Source organism: Leishmania braziliensis, chromosome 7, assembly GCF_000002845.2.
Source record: "Leishmania braziliensis MHOM/BR/75/M2904 complete genome, chromosome 7".
Taxonomy (NCBI): domain Eukaryota; phylum Euglenozoa; class Kinetoplastea; order Trypanosomatida; family Trypanosomatidae; genus Leishmania; species Leishmania braziliensis.
In genome coordinates this window covers 36,867-59,861 of record NC_009299.2, presented here as the reverse complement: position 1 = coordinate 59,861, position 22,995 = coordinate 36,867, and the positions used below count along the sequence as shown (strand labels likewise).

Here is a 22,995-nt window from a genome sequence, read left to right as displayed (position 1 = left end):
CTCGCCTGTGCGAGCTTGCCCATGCGTGCGTGTTTCATGAATCTGCATGCCACGGATGCTGCACATCAGTCGTCCCCGTCACACGAGCCACGTCTGCATCTCCCTTTTCTCCATCATCAAAGCAGCAGCAGACCGATACGCGCTTGACTGTGTGAGGTGCTGCCATTGAGCCGACGCCTCGCTTTCATCTTCAGGGGCGACACGCCACTGTTGCCACCACTGGCACTCGTGCTTGCCAACTTTGCATCTCTCCCTGGCTGGTGCTGCGTCGCTCATCCACCGCTGGTGTCGTCCTCTCCCTGCGTGTGCGCGTGCGTGTGTGCTCGCCCCCTGTGTACTCTCGATTCCCTCCGCCATCCTCCTCTTGTGCTTTTGCTTTCTCCAGCCTTTTTCCCGTGCACTTTTCATCTTCGACGCCTGCGTGCGCCCCTGCACCACGTGCGTGTGCCTCACTCTCTCACTCTGTGCCCCCCCCCCCCCCCTCCCCCTCTGGCAGAACATTGTGCTTCCATCCTCATCCCCCACTCCAGTGGAGAACGCAGTCGGCAAGATGGGCATGGACCACTACACCAAGGTCAGGGACCTTGGTGGGACCAACGGTGCCTTCCTCGCGCGCGACCGGCAGCAGCCGGACCGGCTCGTCGTCATCAAGCGGCTGGCGGAGGGCACGCAGGGGGTTGAGGAGCTGAACGCATCGCTGCGGCTGCGGCATCCACATATCGTTCGCTTCCTCGAGTCCTTCTTCTATGATGGAAGCCTTTTCGTCGTCATGTCGTACGAGTCTGGCGGCGACCTCGACGGGCTCTTCCACTACCTCACCCAGCACCACAAGACCCCGACCACACACACACTGCTGCTCTGGTTTGTTCAGCTGCTGGAGGCCCTTGTGTACTGCCACGATCACAGTGTCATCCATCGCGACATAAAGCCGGGCAACATCCTCGTCTCGACGGACACGAAAGTGCTTTACCTAGGCGACTTTGGATCTGCCAAGACCCTCAGCATCTCCAACGTCACCTCCACGTTCGTCGGCTCGCCGATGTGGATCTCGCCGGAGGTGTTGCTGGGCACGAGTTACAGCTATGCTGCCGATGTGTGGTCAATGGGCTGCGTGTTCTACGAGATGGCAACGCTGCGCAAGCCGTTCTCGGCCCCGAGCTTCGCACACCTCGTACAGCAGATCACTTGGGGTCACATCACGCCTCTCCCGCCGCATGTGGCGCAGGAGGTGAGGTCGATTATTCACTCCATGCTCGTGCTCGACCCCGCGCAACGCGTGACTGCCAGGGAGGCGCTGGAGGTGGCACGAGTCGCACTCGACCGCGCTGAGGAGCTCCGCCGTGCGTCGCTGTCTCCAGTGCGCTCTCCAGCAAGGCTGTCCAAGCCCCCCGTCGCATCCTCACCTCCCCTACCGGTGTCACCGCCGAATGTGGCTGCCTACCAGCCGCGGCAGCATCCACTGCCGCAATCACCGCAGTCCTACTCCTCGCCCCCGTCCGCGGGTACGACGCCACCGCCCGCCAGCGCCACAAGCGACCCGCTGCTGGTTGTCGCGGCAGAGGCGAAGGCCGGCGAGGATCCCACGCCACAGGGCTCCCATCCCACTGCCATTGCAGCCGCACCTGAATCCCTGTCTCACGTGGCCGGTGTGAAGCAGCTTCCCGACGTGTCGTCGCCTGCGTTGACCGCGCCAGAGTCGACCACGTCATTCACATCACTGCCGTCTATGGTGGCATTTCCTGTGCCAAAGCAGCCACCGGCGGTGCTTGCGGTGGCGGCAGAAGCAGCCGTGGGGGACAAGCCGGAGCGGCACCAGGCGGTGCCGGCAGAGGCGGCACAACTGTGCATGCCGCAGCAGGTGGCTCTGCAGATCTCCACCGAGGGCTTCTTCAGAAAAGAAGTGCAGACCAAGGAGGCACCGAAGCGCAAGAGCGTGGGGGCGCCCAAGGCAAGTCCGCTGCCGCAACGGCAACGAGTGCCGAGTGTTCCGGCACAGACCGCACTATCAACCGAGGCACCGAGGTTCGTGCGCCAGATCAGCACCGACTCGATGGTCATTCGGTGTACTACGAGCGCCACCGCAGCTGGCCGCACAAGGGCAGCGGAGCTGCCTACACCCTCGCGCAGAACCGGTGGGTCGACGAAGGTGGTGGTAAAGGCAGTGCCACCAACGCATGTACCAAAGCGCGCCTTGGATGCGGCAGAAAATCTCACGAACCCACCGTGTGTGCCGAGAGAGTCACCGACTCGGGGGGCGCGCGGCCTCAACGAAGCGCAACAGAAGTCGGCGCCAATGCCGCCCCCCAAGCCAGCCGCCCAGGCTTCCGACGCCGCACCGGCGGACCAGTGGTTTGTTCTGCGGATGCGTGACCTGCGCGCCATGGAGAAGTACCTCCACCATCATCGTGTGGATGACGACAAGGCGTTGAAGACGTATGATCAACGGCGGGACAAAGAGGGGCAGCCATGCGACTCGGCCCCGGCGGTCCGTGCAGCAGACAAGCCTTTAGCGGCGCCACACCGCCGCACCTTTACGAAGAAGCCCGCCAATGCGCCGCAGTCACCCGGCGTGCTTATCCTGACCCCACCGCGCCATCGCTGCCTGATGGAAGGCATCCCCGCACCGCCTCTACTGTCCGCTGCGCGACAGCAGCAGCATGGCGCGGCTACGGTAGAAGCGCGCCATGGTGCCGCGGCCGTACCCTTCTCACGGCAAGTGTCGTACGCTCGTCAGGCATCGCACCCTGCCTGTGACGCCGACTCACGGCAGGGCAGCCTTCCATCTGCCTACAACGGCCGCCAGGCGAGTCACACTCGGGGGCGACCGCGCGTGTCACTAGAGGAGCAGCTGAAGAGCGCGGAGGGGCGCGTGGTCGCACGCGTGAAGCGCGAGGAAGAGCGGCAGCGGATGAAGGAGCTAATTAAAGCCCAGCGCGCCGCAGCGAAGAAGCAAAATCGCAAAGCCAAAAGGGACGGCGCTATCGATGTCCAGATCGTCCTGCCAGACCACGTGCGCCACACCACCAACTGCGTCGTGTCGGCGGACTAAGCAAGGCAAGAGGGGGCCAATACGTGGGCTCCAGGTTGTGTTCTCGTGATGAGGGTTGTTCCTGTGGTTAGAAGCGCACGCAACAGTTGTGCATTCCGCCCCTCTTGTGCGTGAGTTTTTTCTCGTTCTCTTCGTTTTCCTCATGTATTTTCCCTCCCCTCCTGAGAGATGGACATCCCAGTGCGCGGCATCTCAGGGTCCACCACCCCACCCTGCGTAGGAAGACTAAGTCCCCCCTATCCCTCTCAGTGCTGAGCCGCCTCTGGCGGCGACCGGCGTAGGGGGAGTTGCTGCAGAGCGATCTGCATAGCGTGGGTCATACTTCGCTGGCCTGGCCTGGTGGCAGGTGCGTTGGTAAGAACAAAAACGCGTTTGCAAACGGCCCCGGGGCCCTCTCCGTCACTGGTCGTCTCCCCATCCCCTTCTCGCCCACGCGGCGCCTCCCCCCCTTCCCCGGCGGCGCAGCTTCCTTTCCGGGGCTAGGCAGGGTGGCCGCGCCCCGCCTCGCTTCGGGGTGGAGGAGGGGGCTCCTCCCGCGGGCGGGCCCCGCGCAGGCGTTTGGGGGGGGGGGGGGGGGCCGGTTTGGCGCGGAGGGGGAGGGGGTTTGGGAAAAGACCGGGGGGGGGGGGCGCGCGTGTCTTGGGTGCGCGTTTCGTCGGCACCGCTGGTGCGCGTGGGCTTTGCGGCGGCGGCCCAGGGGGGTGCGGGGTTTTGTTTTGTTGAGGGGGGAGGGGGTCGCCTGGCGGCCGCCCGGGCGCGGCAGCCGACCCATACAGAAGAGAGCACACGCGAGTACGCTTGCCGCTGCCCGTCGTGCCGGCACACCGCACAGCGTTGTGTGAAAGAATATCAATGACAAAGCAAAAGAGAAAAAACGATCGTTTCCAGCTTGTCACTCTACTGTGAACAAGACAGCAACGACATACATACAGCCTCCGCTGCGCCGCGGCGAAAACCCTCGTCGTCCTGGGACGAACCGTCCTGCCGTCGAATTGGACCACTCGTCTAACAGGCCCCCTTGTCCTTCCTCGTCCCCTCTTTGGGGGCGCGCTGCGCGATCGGTGCCAGACGGACTCGGGTGGACCGCACGCCTCAATCCAGACGGGGCGAGGCCACAGGGTCCTGCTCGAGAGTGAAGGAGGTGGCGTCTGTCGTGTGGGTAATGCAGGGGAGGTCTGGGTGCATGCGGAGCGAGCACAGGGAGGAAGTGAAAACAGAGGGAAAAAAAGGTACGACTGCAGGGGAGAAGTAATGAGAGCACGCGTTGAGAGTGCGGCCTCGCTCGACCGACATCACGCAAGGCGATATCCATGCACTCATACACGCCGCCGTGAGGACATGTGTGCCACAGGCGTGCGGGCTTAGAGATGGCTGTGCGCGTGCTGCGAGACAACCGCCTCTTCCCTCGCTGCATCTTCCGCGGCTTTGTGCCTATCATGGAGGGCGCACTTGTGCAGTTCTCACCGGTTCGCACCCCCGGCCTTAGTTGAGGAAGCGGCAGCCCGGCACAAGGATTCCGGGGATGGTTACCTCGGGCACAATGCGCCACCCACTCGGACTCACGCTGCGGAGCTCCTGGCAGTACGCGCATGGGCAGCAGCAGAAAATACACATAAAGTCGCCAATCATGTTGCCACGCGTGCCGCTCTTCTTGCGCAGGTTGTAGCGAGTGAAGAGTCGAGCACACGGGCAGCAGAAGAGAACGCAGAAGCAGTGCGGCCATAGTGAACAGTGATCGCCCATCGAGGTGGCATAGAGCTTACACGATGAACAAGGAGAGAGGCATAGCCAGTGCAGCAGGCACAGGAGGCACCCCGTCAAGTCCGGCGAGCCACAGCACGGGGACAGGCGCCAACACTCGTAGATGGCGCCGGCCTGACCGCCCCAGTTGATCTGGTCAAGGCCCAGCAGGCCGAGGGGGACGCCAGCCTCGCACTCGGAGACTTGCTGACCCATGGTGATGTAACACAGATCAAGATAGCGGAGAGAAAAGCAGGTGCGACCACTGAGAGTGTGCGTGTAGCGTGTGCGCCAGGTAATGACAATGTAAATGGCGCTTGCGGGGCTCCGTCGTATGTACAGACCTGAGGTGTGGCGTATGATGGCTGGGTGAGGGCGGCACAGATGGCACCCAGGACATTGCCAGATGGAGACAGCGGCAACATCACAGAGTGTTGAGACAGGCAGGTGAGAGTGCGTGTGGGATAGGGAGGGGTAAGGGGGGCAGGGCGGAAGCAAGAATGAAGAAGAGTGGGAGCGATGTACAGGGAATGACGGAGAACGGGAGAGAGGTGGGGCTGCCACGACGTTCGGTGCTCCACCCCACTTGCGTGTCTTCTCTCATCCAGTTGGCTCGTTGCTGTTACGATGAATCGACACAGCGCGTGCCGTGGGTTGGACAGGCAAGCCTCGACAGCTCAAGAAGAAGAAACAGATCAACAGCGATTCAGCAGCTTGTGCACAGTGTCACACACGCAGAGACACGGAGTTATCAGCCAAGGGCGGCACCTGTTCCCCCCTCTGAACTCTACATCAATCGCCCTTCGTCATATTTAACGATGCTGTTCGGAAGCTCTTCCAGGCGCGCACTCCTCGAAGGGGCAGTCTCTCGCGGCACTGACCCACGCAACCAGCCGGAGAGGCTGTCCGGCTGTCCCTCCCTTACGATAACCACGCACGTGCACCACCAGTGGCGCCAATGGGCCTTGCCGTACTCGAGCTGCAGCTCGTGCGGTAATGGCCAGAGGACCCTCGTCAGGAACGTTCCAGGTTCATTGGCGCAGCAGATGGGTTCGCAGAGCTCCGTCGCAGGTAGTATACCATGTTAGTCAGCATGCCGTCCCCTTGCGGAGGTGCCCGCGCAAGGGGACGGCATCGCACTGCGATATACCCCCCCCCCCCCCCCCCCCCCAGCACCGATAAACAGCAGTTGAGCACCACCGGCTACACCACGCGTCGTTCTGGTGTCTCCATTACGCCCAGCACAGAGTTCACGGCCGCGCAGGAGGCTACGAGGGGCAGCAAGGCGGTGTAGCCTCCTGCGTTGGCGTCGTAGTCATAGCTGAACGGCTCTGCGGGTGCAGCGGTTGGGATGGCTGGTGGGGCTGCTCTCCTGTCGAACAGGAGTGGCCGGAGCAGTTGCTAAGGTGACGGACGGCCACAGCTAGCAGTGGCGGCTGATGATGTGCACGGCATCAACGAAGTGGTACATGCTTGTCACAGCGGCTGCGCCACTCATGTGCGCATGCGTGCTGTGGCACCACATCGATGACACGAGGGGGAGGGGGAGGGGGAGAGAGAGAAGGCTAGCAGCAATGGATACACGACGGCAAAGCCGAAGGAAAAGTACGGAGAGAAAAACACCGAAGTCGCAGGGTGTGGGGTGCGCGAGAGTTGTGGACGTATGCGCGGGTCAGATGCCATGCAGCATTGCTAACGAGAGTGCCTGTGCCTGTGCGCACCTGTACACTCTGCGCCGCCGCGGCTGCGCTCACATGCTCGGGGACCCCGTTGGCCAAGGGCGGGGTGGGGTGGGGGCCGTGCCAACTGATGTGCGAGGGACGCACGCGGCCACCCACCCGCAGAACGACAGAGGCGGATAAAGACGTCAGTGGCTGCGCTTTGCCTTACCAGCGTGTAGGTCAAAGCGATTTGCTTTCAACAGAGCCAGTAGAAGTGGTGTCAGCTGCACCAGCGTGCGCACCGCCTCTGGGCCACTCTTGCTGTTCGCAGGGAGGAATGTCGCCGCATCAATCTGAAAGTGGCGGCTACCGCCGATGGGCGTCGCGTGCGGCGTGTTGATCGGCGAAACTCCCAACCGAACACCACACGCAGAGACCAGTGGACTCGTCAGAGACACGCTCGTTCGCTGGCTGGCGCCGTTGAGAGGCGGAGGGACAGAGCCTTGCGATGGTGACGGCGGCCAAGAGGGCGGGACCACCACCAACGACCGTAGGGTGAAGCGCGCGCACACGCCGTAGACGATGCTGGACAGCATGACCTTCAGTAGGGCGAGGATCAGCACGAGCAAGACGCACACCAGAGGTGCCTGCAGCAAGAGGTAACCCGCCACTCGCTCACAGCTCCACAGAAGCAGCGCCGCATACGCGATGGCGTCGAAGCCAGCCCGCTTGACGTGCTTGGGGGCAAAGCCGTGGGCCGGTGTGAGCAGCTCAGCCGCTTCTTCCATGCGCGTTGCGACACTGCTGCTCGGCCCGCTCACCACCACTTCCAACGACGGCAGCCGCCATAGCACTGTTTCACAACTCAGGTCCAGCAACGCCAGCTGCGAGTAGGCACGGGACATCGAAGGCGGAATGCCGTTGAAGCGAAAGACAAAGAGGTGCTTGACGAAGTCGATGGCCACCTCGACGCAGAGGATGATGCAGACGTCTGCGATAGCGAAGTCGGTGAAGCGCTCGTGCATGTGTTGGAGCAGCATTACGAAGAAGAAGACGATGTACTGCATGCGCTCCAGCGCGTCAAGGGAGGACACACCGTGGAGCGACTCCGGCGTATTCTTCTTGAATAGAACACCCTTCAGCTCAGTGAAGTTGTTGGCGACCAGCAGCGCCAGGAGCGAATTTCCCTCCGCGTTAATCGCGACGTTTAGCGTGACGACGTGCAGTAGGAGGGAAAGAGAGTGGCAGGAGGTGCTGAGGCAGGCGACGACCCCGCTGCCGGCGAGAAGCCACCGCGATGGAGGCGTGTGCTGGCTAGCGGCGGCGGTGCCGACGTCATCGCAGCCGGCATACCCCCTCCCAGACGCTGCCCTCTTCGTAGGTGTGCTTGCTGCAGGTGGTTTGGCCTGGCGGCGGCGAGCGCAGTAGTAGGAGTACTCGTCGTCGACGGCGGTGTAGAGCACCTCGAGCGAGTCCTGCGAGAAGGATGAGAGGATCTTGTCCACCACGTCGAGGATGCCGAAGATCATGACGACCTTGATGAACGACGTGCGTCGCACAGCGTGGTAGAGGTAGGAGTACAGCTGCGTCGTCGCCAGACCCGCAACCCAGTAGCTACCTAGCACTATGGTGAGCACAAGCAGTGCAATGATGTCGCGCAGTTCGCACCGTCGCCACAGTGTGAGCACCTTCAGCGGCAACAGCAGCAGCCCGATGAGATGATCGAAGAGGCCCAGTGCAGTGATGGCAAAGTAGAACTCCATGTTAAGGAACATATGCGGGATGCGCTGGAAGTGTTTGCGGAGAGTGGCGTATTCGTGGTTGCGGTGCCGCCCCCCAGCGGAAGCCACGCCCACAGTAGCAGGCGGGGAAGAGTCAGGAGACTCGCTGCCACCACTGCGACGCGGTTCACTAGCGGCGCTGGCAGACATCGTCATGAAGGTCTCGTACGCCTGCTTCTGATCTCGGTGCTGCAGCTGATGATGCCGCTGCTCGGCGGTGGGGCCCAACAACAACTCTATCGTCTGCCGCCGCACAGTACCCCATTCCCACCACATGTTCGACCCTCTGTGTGTGTGCTCAGGGCTTTCTAGACGAGAGAGGGGGGGGCACGGCGGATGAAGCGGGAAGGCGGTACTGTGCGCCTCCGCGTCCTGCTTGTTTGACTTTGACGTAGAAGAGAGAGGAAAAGGGCCGTTGCGTGCACCTGCTAAAACGGCGGTAGCACCGGACACACACACACACGCACACACACACGCACACACACAGCTGTTCGTACAAGCCACACGGAGGGCAAGGGATAGAGTGAGAAGGACAAGACGGTTCTCAGCGCAGGTGCGTAGTGCTGCCATACGAGCGCCTCATCATCTCCAAGTCGGGGGAGGGGTGTGTGTGTGTGTGTGTGACCACTACGCGCTGTGCAGGTAGGCAGGCCTGTGCGTGTGCGCCGCATATCGGCTAGTCGCTTTTATTTTCCGAGGTTCGATGCAGCACTCAACTCACTGAAAGGAAAGGGAGGGGGGGGGGGGAGGAGAGGTGAAGGCGCCCCAGCTCCTGCCACCCCGCTACCGCGAGAGGGGTGCACCACCCGAGGCACAGATGGAAAGAAGAGGCGAAATACAGGGAGGTGTGGGGCGCGCGACATCGCCGCCTCACCACTGGCGCTTCCCTCTCTTCCATCCTTATCCAGTCAAACAAACGCCGTCGTGTAGCCACAGCCGCTACGCCGTCTTCGCCGCCGATTCGGCTGCCTCTACACCAAGGGATGTAGATGGGCTTTGCGCCTGCCGCTCTTGCTGAAGTCGGCGGGCGAGAGCCTCTCGTGCGATGAGGCGGTGCCTCTCCGCTTCCTCTGCGGTTGTGCCGGGCAGTAGCGCTGTGGCGGTATTTGATTTGCTGGGAAAGACGCTGCCCATTTCGGCACGAGAGAACAACGGCGTGGGCAACATTACCGCCTCACCACTGGCCCCGCCCTCAGGTGGAAGCAGAGCGCGTAATGGCAAGACCTGCAGCAGCCTCTGCAGGCGGCTGCCCACTGAGCGAACGCCATCTCGGAGCGGTTCCGGGTATATGAAGGCGTCTAAGGTGAAGGCGCTGCTCGCAGCTCCGGTGACATGACGCTCGTACACCCAGCTCACAAGCAAGGCGATGCACGCCACCATACCTCGCCAACCTTCCCAGTGATCATAATATTCCTCAAGACAGCGGCCAATCACCAGCGAGACCACATCACAGCCGAAGGCAAACCAGACAATGGCGAGTGGGACTTGCTGGAGCGTCAGCTGAGCGCCGAGTAGTCGCGGGCCGACCAACGCCGACATCCCCCGCACGCGGCACAGAGAGAACCCAATTACCTCCGCCACTGGCCACATGCCAGTGTAACCGTACGGCCGGTTGTAGCTGTCATCTTTGTTGAGGAAAGAAAACCGAAGCGGGTGGCAGATGACGAGGTCGGCGATGAGCACCAGCAAGCCTGTCGCCACTGTGGTGAAGAGCAGGAAGATGGCGTACTCACTGCTGCCTGTAGTCGCCTCCGCAGACGCTCCGGCGAGGACAACAGCGGTGTTCACGACGATACGCCAGGGCTCCCGAATTGTCGCTGCTAGTGAATAGGTGATGAAGCGCCAGGGATATAGCTCATAGAGTGTGCCATGCATGCACGTTAAATCGTTGGAATTGCTCAACAGCACAATGATACACACAAGTGTCAACAGGACTGCCGTCACCGGCGTCTCCGCCGCACGCGCCACCAGTGAGGGGAGGAGGGGCATCGGGGTGGCACACAGGCAGTCAAGCACGGCAGGAAGTAGAGGGAAGGGGGTCTCTAGAGAGCACCACGAAGGGCTCCAGCAAGCGGGCGAGGTGAGGCCTAAGTGTGTGGGTGGGACTCCCCAACAGCGCGCTGGCTCGTTCCCATGCACGCGTGCGCGTGTGTTGATGTGGGCGTGCGTGTGTCGAGAAATGGCGGGAGAGGGCGGGGGCGAAGGCTGGGCAGTGCAAGATGGGTGGGGGTCGACTGATGGAGGGGGAGGAAGGCGCAGAGAGGCGAGAGTGATGGTAGTCTGCTGTGGCCACGCTGGCGTACAGAGAGGGCCTGGGCCGTGAGAGCGACGGCAAACATATCCACAAACGCACTGTCCCCCCTTCGTCTTGCTTTCCCCCTCTCAGAGAAGGAGGGCTTCGAAGTCACACAGGCGGTGAAGTGAATGGACGAGGAAAAGTTTGGTGAAGAGGCCGGCATTGCACGCACTACTGCCGCTGTGGCCTTGAGAACCGCTGGGGAGGGGGAGGGCACCGCTAACGGAGAGAGGGGCCGCTAGGCAGCGGGGAGTCAGACGGCACGACCCAACCAGACCCGATCACAGCCATCGTCTCAGGCGGAAACGGCTCCGCGTCACCGTGGGACGCGTTATGTCCCGTCGTCCACCCTTCTTCGAGCGCCAAGATGGACGTGTACGCCACCAGCGCTTGGCCTGGCGTAATGGCGCGAAGGGGGGCATCGAAGTGTACGCGAGCACGCGTAACACGCACCTCCGCGTCTGCGCTGACTTCCTCGTCCGCCGCCTCCCACTCCACCGTCGCTGGCTGCAGTGCTTCTTGGTGCCGCGTGCAGCAATGGCATCGCAGTCGATAGATTCTGTGCATGTGGCAGGTTGCAGCGCGCTGATGCAGCACGGGCAGCGGTAGCCACCAGCGCAGTGACGCGACCGTAGCTTGAGAGGTGTACAACAGTGCGTTGTTCCACTCGGCAACCACCTGCACCTCTGCCAGCACACGTACGGGCGGCACTTTGCCATCACTCAAAGCTGAAGGGGGCAGAGGAGCCAGCACCTTGCCAGCAACGTAGTGGACCGCCTCGCGTCCTCGCCCATCTGCAGTGCGGCGGCAGAGACGCACACGCTGGCCGAGAGTGAAGGCGTAGGCTGGCAGGCAGCCCGGATAGTCTTCCCGGAGGGCGCCGAACGGCGGACTATGAGATAGACGGCCCACGATGGACTGCGGTAGTGCGTCGGTGGCGTGCGTCGCCGTGTCTCCAGGCACGAACAGCTCCTCCCCTGTCACGGCGTCGCAGAACGCTGTGTGGGTCGATTGCAAGAGCGGTGGTCGCGGGGGCGGGAGGTACTCGTTCAGGAAGGAGGGAAAGCACGAGCTACACGATGTATTGCCGGCACGCGTGACAGCGGAGGGTGGCCCGACAAAGCAGATCCCCGTGCTGGTCTTCTTCTGGGGGATGTGCGCCACCGCCGCCATGCCACCGCTGTGTCCGAAGCTGTGAGTTGCCAGTGCACGCACGTCCGCCTTGCACGTGAAGAGGTGGCCAAGAGGAAAGATGGCGCTGGCCAGGGCAGACGGCGGCACTCGAGATAGAAAAACTGACTGATCGTTGAGGTCGCGCCCGGCAGAGCACGGCCGCACGAGCAACACCGGTTGTCTCTCATTACTCCCACCGTGGTCACCACGCGAAAGGTTCCACGTGCGCGCATAGTGACCAGTGGCGAGGAGCGTCTCACTGAAGGCAGATCCCGTACGACGTAGCGCACGCGTCAAGGCGCCGAATTTGATCTTGCTGTTGCAGAGTACATCCACGTTGAGTGTGTGTCCTACGGCATAGGCGTCCAACATGCGCTCAAAGCACTGCTCGGCGTACTCGCTGGAGAAGTCGTACGATGGCAAAGGTGTGCCGTCGCGGGGAAGGAGGTCCAGCGTCTTTGCCACCTGCTGCGCGTCGTCGTAGTCGACTTGGGCCCGTACACACCATCCCGAGGCTGCCTTATCATCGTGCCAGTTGTGCATGAAAAATGGGGTGTACTGCACCGGAGTGGCGTCGCAGCCTGCAACTCGACTGTCCCGCTTGCCTGGAGTAACGAGCTTGCCGAGCAGTTCGTGGAGCGGTATGCGTGCATCAACCGCCGCCCGTAGCGTGGGCAGAGGTGGCGGCGGGGCGCGTGGCCCGCCAAAGCAGCGAAGCGCTGCGACGTCGAGTGCGGTGTGAACGCAGCGCTCCAGCACGAGGGCGGCGACGGCGCTGTCGACACCGCCAGAGAGTCCGATGGCGATGCGCAGCGGCGAGCGCGTCATACCCGCGCGCTCATGCAGAGTTCGGAGGCGTTTCGCTTGGGTGGCCGGAGGAATAAGGCGTGAACAGACACGAGAAGAGGCGTGGGAAAACAATGACGTGTTGATCGGCGAAGAGTGAAGTCAAGGGCGTGTGATTGTGGGTAGTTTTGTGGATGGATAGAAGCGTGCATACCGCTGTAGTCCGCCCTCCCCCCCTTGACACAGACGACGACTCACGCACGGCCTGTATAGATGTGGGTCGGGCGCCCTGCTGTTGCTGCCCTTTTCCTTCGGAAGAAGAGGCAGCACACCCGCACCCGCATTTTCTCCCCTCTTGTTGGTGCTCTCTTAAACGGCGCGAGAGGAGCTCTGCGACACATGCGCAGCCTCGCTTCTTTGTCAGTGAGCTGGGAAAGGGTGAGGAGTGTGCGCAGAGGCGTGGGTCTACACATCAGTCTGCCCCTGTGCCCCGGCACAACGGCCAGAGAGGCCTTCAAAGAGCTGCTTCGCGTCTTTTATTTCTATTTCTTATCGCACTTGGGCCAACAACTGGCATCGTCATTGCGGTCACGCCAACACACGCATCGCATGCCACAGCACGCGCACAAAGGAACAGACTCACACGTGCGCGACGTGGAGAGGGGGGCGCACTTGTCAGCGACTCGTCGTCGTCTCCGCCGCCACTCACCATCGAAGTCGCGGGTGTTCTTCGCCGCCACATTATCGACCTCTTCCATCACTCGCATTCCTGCTATCTCCACTGTTGAGGGCTTCGGCGGGGATGTCGGAGCTGCCCTCACATGGCTGAGTTTCACCGATCAGCTCCCTTTGATATCGTAGTTGCTGAGAGCGCGGCCGTTGCCGTCGTGCGTGCCGTTCACGACTGTCACCTTCGCAGATGGCGCACCGACCTCGTCGTTCTGCGCAGCCGAGGTTGGGACGACCTCACCCGAACCGGCAGCGCTGCCTCTACCCGCCACAGTCCCGGAGATTCCGCTTGCCTGTTGCAGCGGTTGCGCGTGAGCGATGTACCACGTGAAGTAGTCGCGCACTGTGATGACCAGCGTGCCGGCCGTCGGCGTCAGCAGCGAGACCAACGAAGCGAAAAATTGTGGGTGCAGCGCCATTGCCTTGAAAGCCTCCTGCCGTCTCGCCCAACCCGCCACCGGCGCCGTCAACGTGGGTGGCCCAGTCAGCAGCCGCACGAGATACCCCAGGACAAAGGCCAGTTGCTGGTACATGCCTGAGTTGCAGGTGCGGACATGCTGCTGCTCTTGCGGCGACAGTCGCTGGAGCGAGGCGGTGTCGGCAGCGAGTGAGGACTCGCCTGTCGCTTCCGTGGCGGCCCCGGTACCGCCACCGACGGCAACGGATGGCTTCGGGGGCGACGGCGCGGCGGCGTGGGTGGCGGCCTGCACCTGTCGAATTCCCTCGATTATGTCGGTGGTGACCGTCAGCAGCTCACCAGAAGGGTACTCAGTGGACAGCATGGCCAACTCCAGGTAACACTGTAGAACGTTGCGTATCGCCGCGTGCGGCAGCAGCCCGCTGTTTCTGGTGAGTGCCTGTGCCTCCCGTCTCATCTCTACAGACTGCAGCGCGTACTGCTCCACTTCGTGCGGGTGGTTGATGCGCCACAACACAGCGAAGAGCGTGCCGGCCGCCTGAAGGCTTAACTGCAGCAGCACCATTGCAGAGGCTCGGGGCAACTCCCAGTCGTCTGTGCTTGCTCCAGCTACCTCCGCTGCACTGGCCGACGGCGCGGTGCTGCCAGTAGCAGTGGCGGCGCTCGACACCACACCTTGCAGCTCTTTGGGCACCCCAGCTAAGACCTGGGCGAGCAGATTTACATACTCGATGAGAAGATCGTCCGAGAAAAGGGCGGTGCCGCCGGTACGACGCGCCTCCTCGCTAGCGGCGCAGTCACTGCGACTCGCTGTCTGGGTGGCAGCCACGCCATTCAGCTCCTCTGTCGGCAGTGGTCCGAATGTACTCAGCGCCGCTTCCGCCGCTGCCCCACGCATGAGCCACGGCGGCTCTGCCCGGTCCATCAGCTCCATCGTGTAGGCAGCTTGAGCGCAGTAAACCGCCCACCCTGACCCAGCGCTGGTCGTTGGCTGGTCCAGCCAGCGTCGACCCACAAAGCTGGAGTCGGGCGACATCACGGCAGTGAGTGGGACGCGCACGGCGTACAGTGCCATCGCTAGGCAGTCCAGCACACACTGCGCCAGCTTCGGGAGCGGCGCCTCGTTGTTCTGTGGCAGGCAGACGGCGACGCACTGGGAGAGGGAGCGGACGGCGAGGAAGCGGCATTGATAGGAACTATTGGGGCTGAGGAAAATTGGCAGGAGGCAGCGCCGCATGACCGACTCAGCAGCTGTGGCCAGATCGTCCCCACTGAGACCGGTGAGCAGCTCATTGGCAAGGAACCCGAGCACGGAGGGTACAGTGGTCCGGAACGACGTCCGAAAGCACCGCCGCAACGACGCCGGTACCGGAAGCTCGAAAAAGAGAAACGGGGTGAGGCTGGAGTGTGTGATGGGCGTCGTGTGGTGGTGCGCAGCATACCCGATGGTGCCCTCTAACACAACCTCCGCCAAGTCCAGCACCATAGGACACAGCTGCGCCGGCCGCAGCTGCAGCGAGAGAGTGCGCAGCTGACGCACCACCTCTGCCCGCGTTTGCTCCCGCTCGCACCGTAGAAGCAAACACAGCCGCGCTAGCGTGCTGTGGACGACGTAGTGCGGGTTCTCTTCAATCGATGCCACCACTTGCTGTGTTAGCGCATTGCGCTGCTCCATCCGCCGCGCAAAGGTGCTCGGGTCCTCCACGGCGATTACCGGCGAGGCCGGACCACCCGGACTACTCCCGGGCGACGATGATGACACAGCTGTCGCGGACATCGCCACTGTGGAAGTGCAAATACTGCTCAGCAGCGCTACACACACTTGAGCGCTGTCCGTGTCCCCGCACATGCCGCCCATGTAGGCTAGCTGGGCCAGCAACCATAGAAGTGTAGCACGCACCAACCCTGGAAGTTGATCAGAGGAGGCGGTCCCGGTGCCGCCACAGAGAGCGACCAGCTTGCGCAGCACCAACAAGGCGAGACTGCCCGCCTCGATGGCAGTGCTGCTACGGTCGCATAACGCCATGGCGAGTGGATACAGCACCTCTTGCCACGACGCCATCATCGTGTAAAGGGAGAGATGCTGGTCGGCAGACGTCACCTCCGCCGCGCGAACGGTGCGTGACAGCACTTCCTTTACGGCCTGCAGTATGTGCATCTGCAGAAGCGTCGCCGACCCGTCAGAGGCGGATGCGAGGGTGACTTCGTAGATGCTGCGCAGGCAGCGGAAACTTTGCACAAATCCAGCTGGGGCAGTATCCACCGTCAGCGTCGCCGTTGTCTCGGCCTTCCCCGTCTCCGTTGCCGGTGCCGAGACCGTGACTCGGCACGTCGAGTAAGAGGCCCACATCGTGCACAGCAAGTCCACCAAGGACTCACAGAGCACCTGCAGTCCGTCGTCGCTGGAGCTGTGCTTCTGCATGAGCCCTACGTAGGCCGGTACCACCACCGCCGTGAAGTCGCGCACATTCACGAAGTAAACAACGTCCGCTGTGCGCTTGAGGTGGACAATGCGCGTGTACTCCAGAACCCGACGCAGCACCGCCAGTGCGGAGGAAAGATTCGCCACATCGCCGACCGCGTAGCCGCTGATGGTGGTCATGATTCCCTCTATGGCGCGATGGATTGCTTCCGTGGGTCGGTCCGTCTTCGGCAGTGAGGCGTCAGCCGCCCTTCTCCCTTCAGCCTCGACGCTGAGGCGCGTGATGGCCTCGATCCGAGTGAAGACATCTTCGGTGAGGGGCGGAGCCGTCCCCGCCGCAGTGCAGCGCACCTCCAGAATGAGCTGATACACCGCCACCCAGCACCGTACCGGAAAGTTGATGGCATACGTCGTGGCGGCCACCGCCAACACCGCCCGCAGGCAATGCGCCCGCACCGGCGTCGCATCCGCCATGCGCAGCAGCGTGAGCAACGTAACAGTGCACTCCGTTGGTAGGTCGAACGCGGCTGCCGTGCACAGCAGCGACTGCAGCCCTCGCACACACTGCAACAGGACATCCGACGGCGCGGACGTGGCACCCTCGTACATGGCAGGGCCGAAGACAGCACATACTGAGGACCAGATGCTGAGGAGGAAGTCCTTAGCTACGGCATACCACCACCCGTCCGGGGCCGGTGCGGGTGGATCCTGCTGGGTGCGGAGCTTCAGCAGTTGCCGTGTCTCGCTCACCATGCGCTGCTGCTCCACACCAAACGCCAGCTGCCGCTTCTCCTCCTGTGATACAAAGAATATGTCGAAGGAGCCGCGGCTGGCGCCTTCAGTGCTCGCGGTCGCGTCGATGGCAATTCTCTTGATGCTCTCGAGCGGGCGCCTACTAATGCGGTAGAAGATGTCGTCCACGAAGTTGTCAGCGAAGCTCTCGTCTTCGTTGCAACGGTGCAGCTGGCCGCGGAATGCCTTCACATCCAGCCGCATCCCTGCGGACGGGTTATGAATGTTGGTGTTGAGCATCACCGTGGCGACCACAACAATGAATACCGCCGTGTCGCTCTTAAACGGGAAGACGTCGGTGTTAATACCGTGTCCGCGGTTTGCCTCGTAGTAGGCGGCGGAGAAGTACTCGAGCAGCCGCTCGATGCGCTGCCCCTCCTTGGGCAAGTGGACCCGCATGAGAAGCTCACTGATGGCCTCTAGTACACTGCACCCGGCCAGTGGCAGACGCCGCAGGTAGGCCGCGCAGACGTGCAGTGGGAACACTTCTGGCGTCGTCAGAAACTCGGCTACCGCCTCGGGGTTAAGGGAGCTAATCTGAGTGAGAAAGTCAGCGACGGCCTCCACCTTCTGTGCTGAGGCAGCGGATGGAAGCGGGGGGAGCAGCGTGTGCTCCCACTGACTGCTGAAGTCGGCGTGCGAGTCGGGAATCGCGTTCTCTTCTGCGCTTACGCTGAAGAGTTTGTAGATTGCCTTTTTGGGAGAGTCGTTGAATCGGTCGACCTCCTGTTGCTCCTTGAGCTTCGATTCACGACATGTCATCACAGGCAGCTCGGCGAGCACATCTCTGCCACTCTCCTCCTCGGGCGGCGTCTGCGTCATCAGGAGTTCGACGATCCGAACGAGGCCATGCAGTGCCATGGCAGGGAGGGAGAGCGAGGCCAGGTTGAGGGCAGCCCCGGGAGACGAGAATGATTCCGAGGGGGTGGTGCCGTTAACCACTCCAGGACGATGCTGCGTCCTGTCCAGCTGAGTTGTGACCGCCGAAGCAAGTGCCACTGCCGCCTCTTGCTGGAGGCGCAGCTGCTCCTGCACGACGGCGTCCTGCGTAAACTCCTCCTTGGGTGCGGCCCGGACGATGCGGGAGAGGGCGCTAGTGAGCTGCTGGATGAAGTTAAGCTGATGGGCGTGTACATTGAGGTCGTACAGACGGTACATGTGAAGAGTGAGGGGAATGGCGCTGCGGCTGCCGCCGGCGGAGAGAGTGCTGCTGTTGCCCATAAAGGTGGTGATAAAATGAAGCACAATGGTGCGCTTCACGTAGTGCGGACTGTTCGGGGACTCCAGCAGACGCAGCACAACGTTGCTGTAGAGAAAGCCCACCTCCTGTCCAACTTCCTCTGGGCAGGTGGTGGTTAGCAGCCTAAGCGCGTCCAGTCCGGCAGCCAACACCGCCGGCTGGATCGAGGCAACGCAGTTGAGGATGCCATTGTACAAGGCGCGGTACCATCGACTGTTCTGCAGAACGCACTGTAGCAGCGGCAAATCATGTGCAGCGACACGCTGTAACATGTCAGTGAGCAGGCGAGTTGCCAGCAATTGGCCCTCGTTGCTGTCCCCACAGCACCCCGCCACGGCAGCGAGGTAGTCGGCAGAGAAGCTGCTACCGAGATGGGTGAGCACCTCACCCGCCGCCGCTCGCCACGTCAGTGGAGTACCGCTGCTCCCACTAACGGGCGTCTCCTCGACAGCTGCCAAGTTATCTGTTGAGAGTGACTTGGAGAGACCGGCCTGCCCACCAGTCGCTGCTGCCGTCGTCAAGGGCTCGCAGAGGGAAAAGAGATCTTGGGCGGCGTCCTTCTTGAGTGCCACAAGCGGTGCCGGTGCCCCCTCAGCACGGACGGCGGCCACCGACGCCAGGAACTTTACAGATGGCTCGATTACGTCGCCGATGTTACCGACGCTGTGCACCAGCGATGGGCCCCACTGCTGTCGCAGAACTTCAACGCGGCGCTGTACGTGCGCCGCGATGTGATCTCGTGATTTCCCCTCAATGGTGCCCTGCGCCGCGTCTACATCCTCCAATGATTCCTCTACCCACCTCGCTGCGCTACCGGAAGACATGACGAACGCACGCAGCTGGCGCAGCTCCTCTCTCTCTACGCGCGACTGAAGGTATGCCTGGGCGCGGCGGGTCTGCTTCACCACATCGACACATAGTTGCACAGGGAAGCGGGTACTGGCCGCGTCTGATGAGACGGCGCTGGCGGTGACGAGCTGAACACAGCCTAGGAGCGCCCTCGTGGCTACGTCGATCTCCTTGGCAAGCTGAACGAAAAGCGCTGACAGCGCCGCCCCTGCGTCGTCCTCCTCAGCGGTGGTGGTGCCGGCGTACGTGTGGTGTACAACGTGCTGGAGGGAGGCTATAATCGTCGAGCAGCAACGCACCATCAACAGACGCACAAGGCTTTTCCCAAATGCCTGCAGCTTCGCTCGCTCCGGTACGTCACTATCGAAGAGTAGTCGCAGGTAGCTCACAAGATCTACCAGGTTGCGCCCATCCGCCAGCTCATGCGTTGCAGTGACGTCCGCGGTGGAGGAGGAGGGTCCGCCAAGGGCAGCCGTCGACGACGGTGCAAGTGCAGGGTCGTCTGCAGCGGAGGGGGTGACCACGGAGATAGCTTCTCCCTCTCCAGTCGATGGCGATGCCGCCATCGCTTGCTCTGCCGCTGCTGCTTCGGATGCCTGGGCCAGTGCCACCTCTGCTTGCTCTTCGCCTTGCCTCTCGCTAGGTGCCGCTGCTTCCGACGGGGGTGCTGCTGCAGAATCCTCTGTTACGGGCGAGGGCGGCGGTGGTAGTGAGGCAACAGCGATGGAGGGACGCGGCGCACCCGTAACCCTCACATCCTTTATCCACGCGTCGGTGGCTCTACGCACATCTCCCAGTTTTGCCTTCTGTGCACTACCGAGGGCGTTGCTGCTCACAACGGAGCTGATCCGCGTGAGCAAAGTGTTGAGTTGAACGAGGAAGGCTACCTTGTTCTCCACCTCCCCATTCGTGGGCTGGCAATACGCCATATTGCTGATTGCGGGATTCTGCCGAGAGGCGGTAAGACGGCGGGGTGGGGGCCTGTCCTAAATCTCGGGCTTTCGATTCCTCGCACACGACGATCTATGCGAGCCTATGTGGTGACCGTGCGCGTGTGTGTGTGCGGTACCTTCGTGCACCACCGAACCTTCCCAGCAGCAGTCTCCGATGGCGGTGCAGGGAGAGCGATGAAGAGAGGATGAACGAGAGACAATGGGGCGAAAAGGGGAAGGCCCACTTACGTGCGTGCTGGAGGATGCGAGAGAAGTGCGACGCGAATGATGGGTAAGTGAGGGGGGCCAAGCAATATGTGTATATGGATGCACGTATGAGGGGCAAAATATGCCCTGAGTGTACGCCAAGGAAGGGGGAGATGGGCGATACGAGGGGATGGGGAGGGACAACAACCCCCAACAGACTCACAGCCAGACAACACTGCACACCAGAACACCGGATAAACACAAAGGACACACAAATGAAGAAGCAAAGGCACACTGGAGGGAAGAAGGAGGGAGGGAGGATGGCCATAAGAGAGGGGAGTAGAGGGCGGGCTAGTCAGCGCACGCGTCAGAGTGACGTTGCTGCAGAGAAACAAGAGAGGTGGGCAGACACTTTGCACAAGTCAAACGCAAATCACAAGTGGCCAATCAACGGTCGTCTCGACAATGCGGGGGTTGAGTCGAGGGGGAGGGGAATCGGGGGGGGGGTGTGTGTGCAAGCGAGTGTGCGGTCGCGAGAGGGTGAGAGAGCGAGGACCTGCTGATGGAGGGCAACACTGCCCAGTGTACGCCCACACCCACACGGACGCACAAGGCACCCCAGTGCATGCGCGAGGGATGCGGGCACCGTTGTTGAGAGTGAGGAAGAGGGCGGAGAAGGATACGCAGGAGAGTAGGGAGAGGGAGATGCACAAGAGCGCGTGCTGTGGAGGGCATCTCACGTTTCTCGTGTCCAAACCCCCGTTCAGAATTACTTCGCACCGCTCACGCAGTTCTGGCGCTGTCTGTGTGTTCACGCAACTCCGCTGCGGGGTTGGCGCCTGCGCATTTTCCTGGTGACACTACCGCTGACCAACGCCTTCGGTTTTGCCATTGATGTCTTTCGAATTGTCTGTGCGTACGCACTAACGTACATACGAGCGTCACAGACATGTGCGCACCGCTACTGGACAGGGCGGAACTGCTCGTACATGAAAAGGGGGTGGAGTACTCGGGGAGGGGGAGGGGGAGGGAGACGTGTGTACTGCAGCACCTGAATGTGTGTTTGTGCGTGTGTGCTTGCCCTTGGTAGGCAGACCGTTGCTGCCGCTGTTGCTGCGGGAACTTCTTTCTCGCACCTCTTAGTGCTGTTTCAGAGGTCGAATGCCACTGATCCTCTCTCTCTGTGCCTGCCCCTTCCTCTATCGTCCAAGGTCTGCCAGCAGCTCGCTGGAGCACTCCAGGAAGCGTCTCGGCAGACTCTTGCGCATACGCGGAGGCACACTATAGTGGTATCTGACCTTGTTGCGCATAATGAATAGGAACTCATCGATCTCCATCGACCCGTCGCCATTCTTGTCGAAGAGAGCAAAGATGATGTCGACAGTGGTGTTAGGCAACGCGGACACCTCGGTCATAGACATGAGCCGGTGAAAGTCTCGCTTCGTCACCGACATACCGCTGCTCAAGAACATCTCCACATGGGCGGCTAGCTGGTCCGCGTAGAGCATCGCTTCGTTCAGCCCCAGCCACATGTTGAGCGTCACGACGTCGCCGCTGCCGTGCAGGCAGCGTATGTTCTCCACCAGGTAATACGGCAAGTGAGAGCCGAGCACCTGCCTGGCAATGAGCGCCGCGAACTCCTCGGCGGTGATGCAGTCGTGCTGCTCCACGTCGTATTGGCGAAATTCGGCCTTCCACACTTCAGTGCGCACGCTGCGAATCACCGCCTCCAGCTCGCTGAGGGAGCACTTGCGCGGCGCCGCCTCGTCGCCAAAGAGTGCCCGGACGACGCCGTTGCGGCGCGTCGACGGCTTCAGCAACGAGCGTACCACTGCCTCGTCCTTCGTGGCGCCGCGAAGCACGTTGGCGAACTCCTCCAACGACAGGGTGCCCGACTTGTCGGTGTCCACGATGCGGAAGAGTGTTTCCACATCACGTGGGTTGCTCGTGAGGAGGCTCATGAGGAAGCGGAACTCTGGAAAACTGATGTAGCCATCCCCATTCGCGTCCATAGACTCGAAGAGGCGTTGTAGGTCCTGCACGATGGCCGGATTCGGCAGCACCTTCTCCGGCGAGGCCAAGAGCGCCAGCACAAAGTCCTCTACAGTCATGTACATGGGCCCACCCTTGCGCTTCCGCACCGACGCGTAGTGTAGGAATCGCGAGCGCACGTCGCGCAGGTAGTACGGGATGAGATATGGAGGCGTGTCATACGAGCGGCACAGCACCACTGTCGTACCTGCCGCAATGCACAGTGCCACCCCAACACACCAGCCAGCCAACATGGCCCACAGAAGGCGCTGTCGTCCGCCGGAGCGTGGCGGCGATGCCGCCAGTACAGGAAGCAGAGGGAAATCGTGCGCTTCACCGAAGGTGACGGCCTCAAGTGAGCACGGCGACGATAGAGATAACGATAATGCAAGGCCGCCACTGGTACTGTTGATGCTGTCCGTGCCGCCTGCGGTACTCCTGCGCTGAGCAGCCGTCGCGGCTCTTGGCGCCGCGTGCAGACGCTGCTGCACAACAGCGGAGAGCTGTCGTCGCATCAATCTCAGAGGGAGGGGAGGGCGGAGAAGAGCATATCGGCGCGCAGCGCTGCAGTTGAAAGACATGCGTGAATTCGCCAAAAACAACCAAGTGAGAGAAGGAAGACAGGCTTGTGTGCCTGACCGTCGAGAGTGCAGAGACCCAGTGAAGCTGTCGCAGCGGGTAAGTGTACCTGCGAAGGGGAAGAGGGGGAGAGTACCGTTAGTGGCAGTGGTGGGGACACGACACGTACGTACACTCAAGCAGAGAGAACGGTGTTACTACAGCAAGTACAGCAGCTGCGAGTGGCAGGGGGTGAGTGAGGGGTGGACGGGCTCGAAAAGGAAAAGGGTTCCGCAGTGACGGGGGTGAAACACCGGTCAGCAGAGATGAC

At 61.9% G+C, this 22,995-nt stretch overlaps 7 protein-coding genes across 7 annotated transcripts; 1 reads left to right on the top strand and 6 right to left on the bottom strand.

Moving 5' to 3' along the window:
* Positions 1-550: 550 nt before the first annotated feature.
* LBRM_07_0160 (putative protein kinase) lies at positions 551-3,049 on the top strand (the record flags this gene model as incomplete). Its single annotated transcript, XM_001562462.1, has 1 exon — positions 551-3,049. One exon carries the CDS (start codon positions 551-553, stop codon positions 3,047-3,049), a length of 2,499 nt encoding a protein of 832 aa, XP_001562512.1.
* Positions 3,050-4,531: 1,482 nt separating this feature from the next.
* LBRM_07_0155 (conserved hypothetical protein) lies at positions 4,532-5,005 on the bottom strand (the record flags this gene model as incomplete). The annotated part of the gene is made up of 1 exon (XM_003722898.1): positions 4,532-5,005. One exon carries the CDS (start codon positions 5,003-5,005, stop codon positions 4,532-4,534), a length of 474 nt encoding a protein of 157 aa, XP_003722946.1.
* Positions 5,006-6,656: 1,651 nt separating this feature from the next.
* On the bottom strand, positions 6,657-8,507 carry LBRM_07_0150 (conserved hypothetical protein; the record flags this gene model as incomplete). Its single annotated transcript, XM_001562461.2, has 1 exon — positions 6,657-8,507. The coding sequence occupies one exon, from the start codon at positions 8,505-8,507 to the stop codon at positions 6,657-6,659; it is 1,851 nt and encodes a 616-aa protein (XP_001562511.2).
* Positions 8,508-9,170: 663 nt separating this feature from the next.
* On the bottom strand, positions 9,171-10,220 carry LBRM_07_0140 (conserved hypothetical protein; the record flags this gene model as incomplete). The annotated part of the gene is made up of 1 exon (XM_001562459.1): positions 9,171-10,220. One exon carries the CDS (start codon positions 10,218-10,220, stop codon positions 9,171-9,173), a length of 1,050 nt encoding a protein of 349 aa, XP_001562509.1.
* Positions 10,221-10,746: 526 nt separating this feature from the next.
* LBRM_07_0130 (putative tRNA-methyl transferase) lies at positions 10,747-12,528 on the bottom strand (the record flags this gene model as incomplete). Its single annotated transcript, XM_001562458.1, has 1 exon — positions 10,747-12,528. One exon carries the CDS (start codon positions 12,526-12,528, stop codon positions 10,747-10,749), a length of 1,782 nt encoding a protein of 593 aa, XP_001562508.1.
* Positions 12,529-13,325: 797 nt separating this feature from the next.
* Positions 13,326-19,502, bottom strand: LBRM_07_0120 (conserved hypothetical protein; the record flags this gene model as incomplete). The annotated part of the gene is made up of 1 exon (XM_001562457.1): positions 13,326-19,502. The coding sequence occupies one exon, from the start codon at positions 19,500-19,502 to the stop codon at positions 13,326-13,328; it is 6,177 nt and encodes a 2,058-aa protein (XP_001562507.1).
* Positions 19,503-21,274: 1,772 nt separating this feature from the next.
* On the bottom strand, positions 21,275-22,360 carry LBRM_07_0110 (conserved hypothetical protein; the record flags this gene model as incomplete). Its single annotated transcript, XM_001562456.1, has 1 exon — positions 21,275-22,360. The coding sequence occupies one exon, from the start codon at positions 22,358-22,360 to the stop codon at positions 21,275-21,277; it is 1,086 nt and encodes a 361-aa protein (XP_001562506.1).
* Between the last annotated feature and the right edge of the window lie 635 nt (positions 22,361-22,995).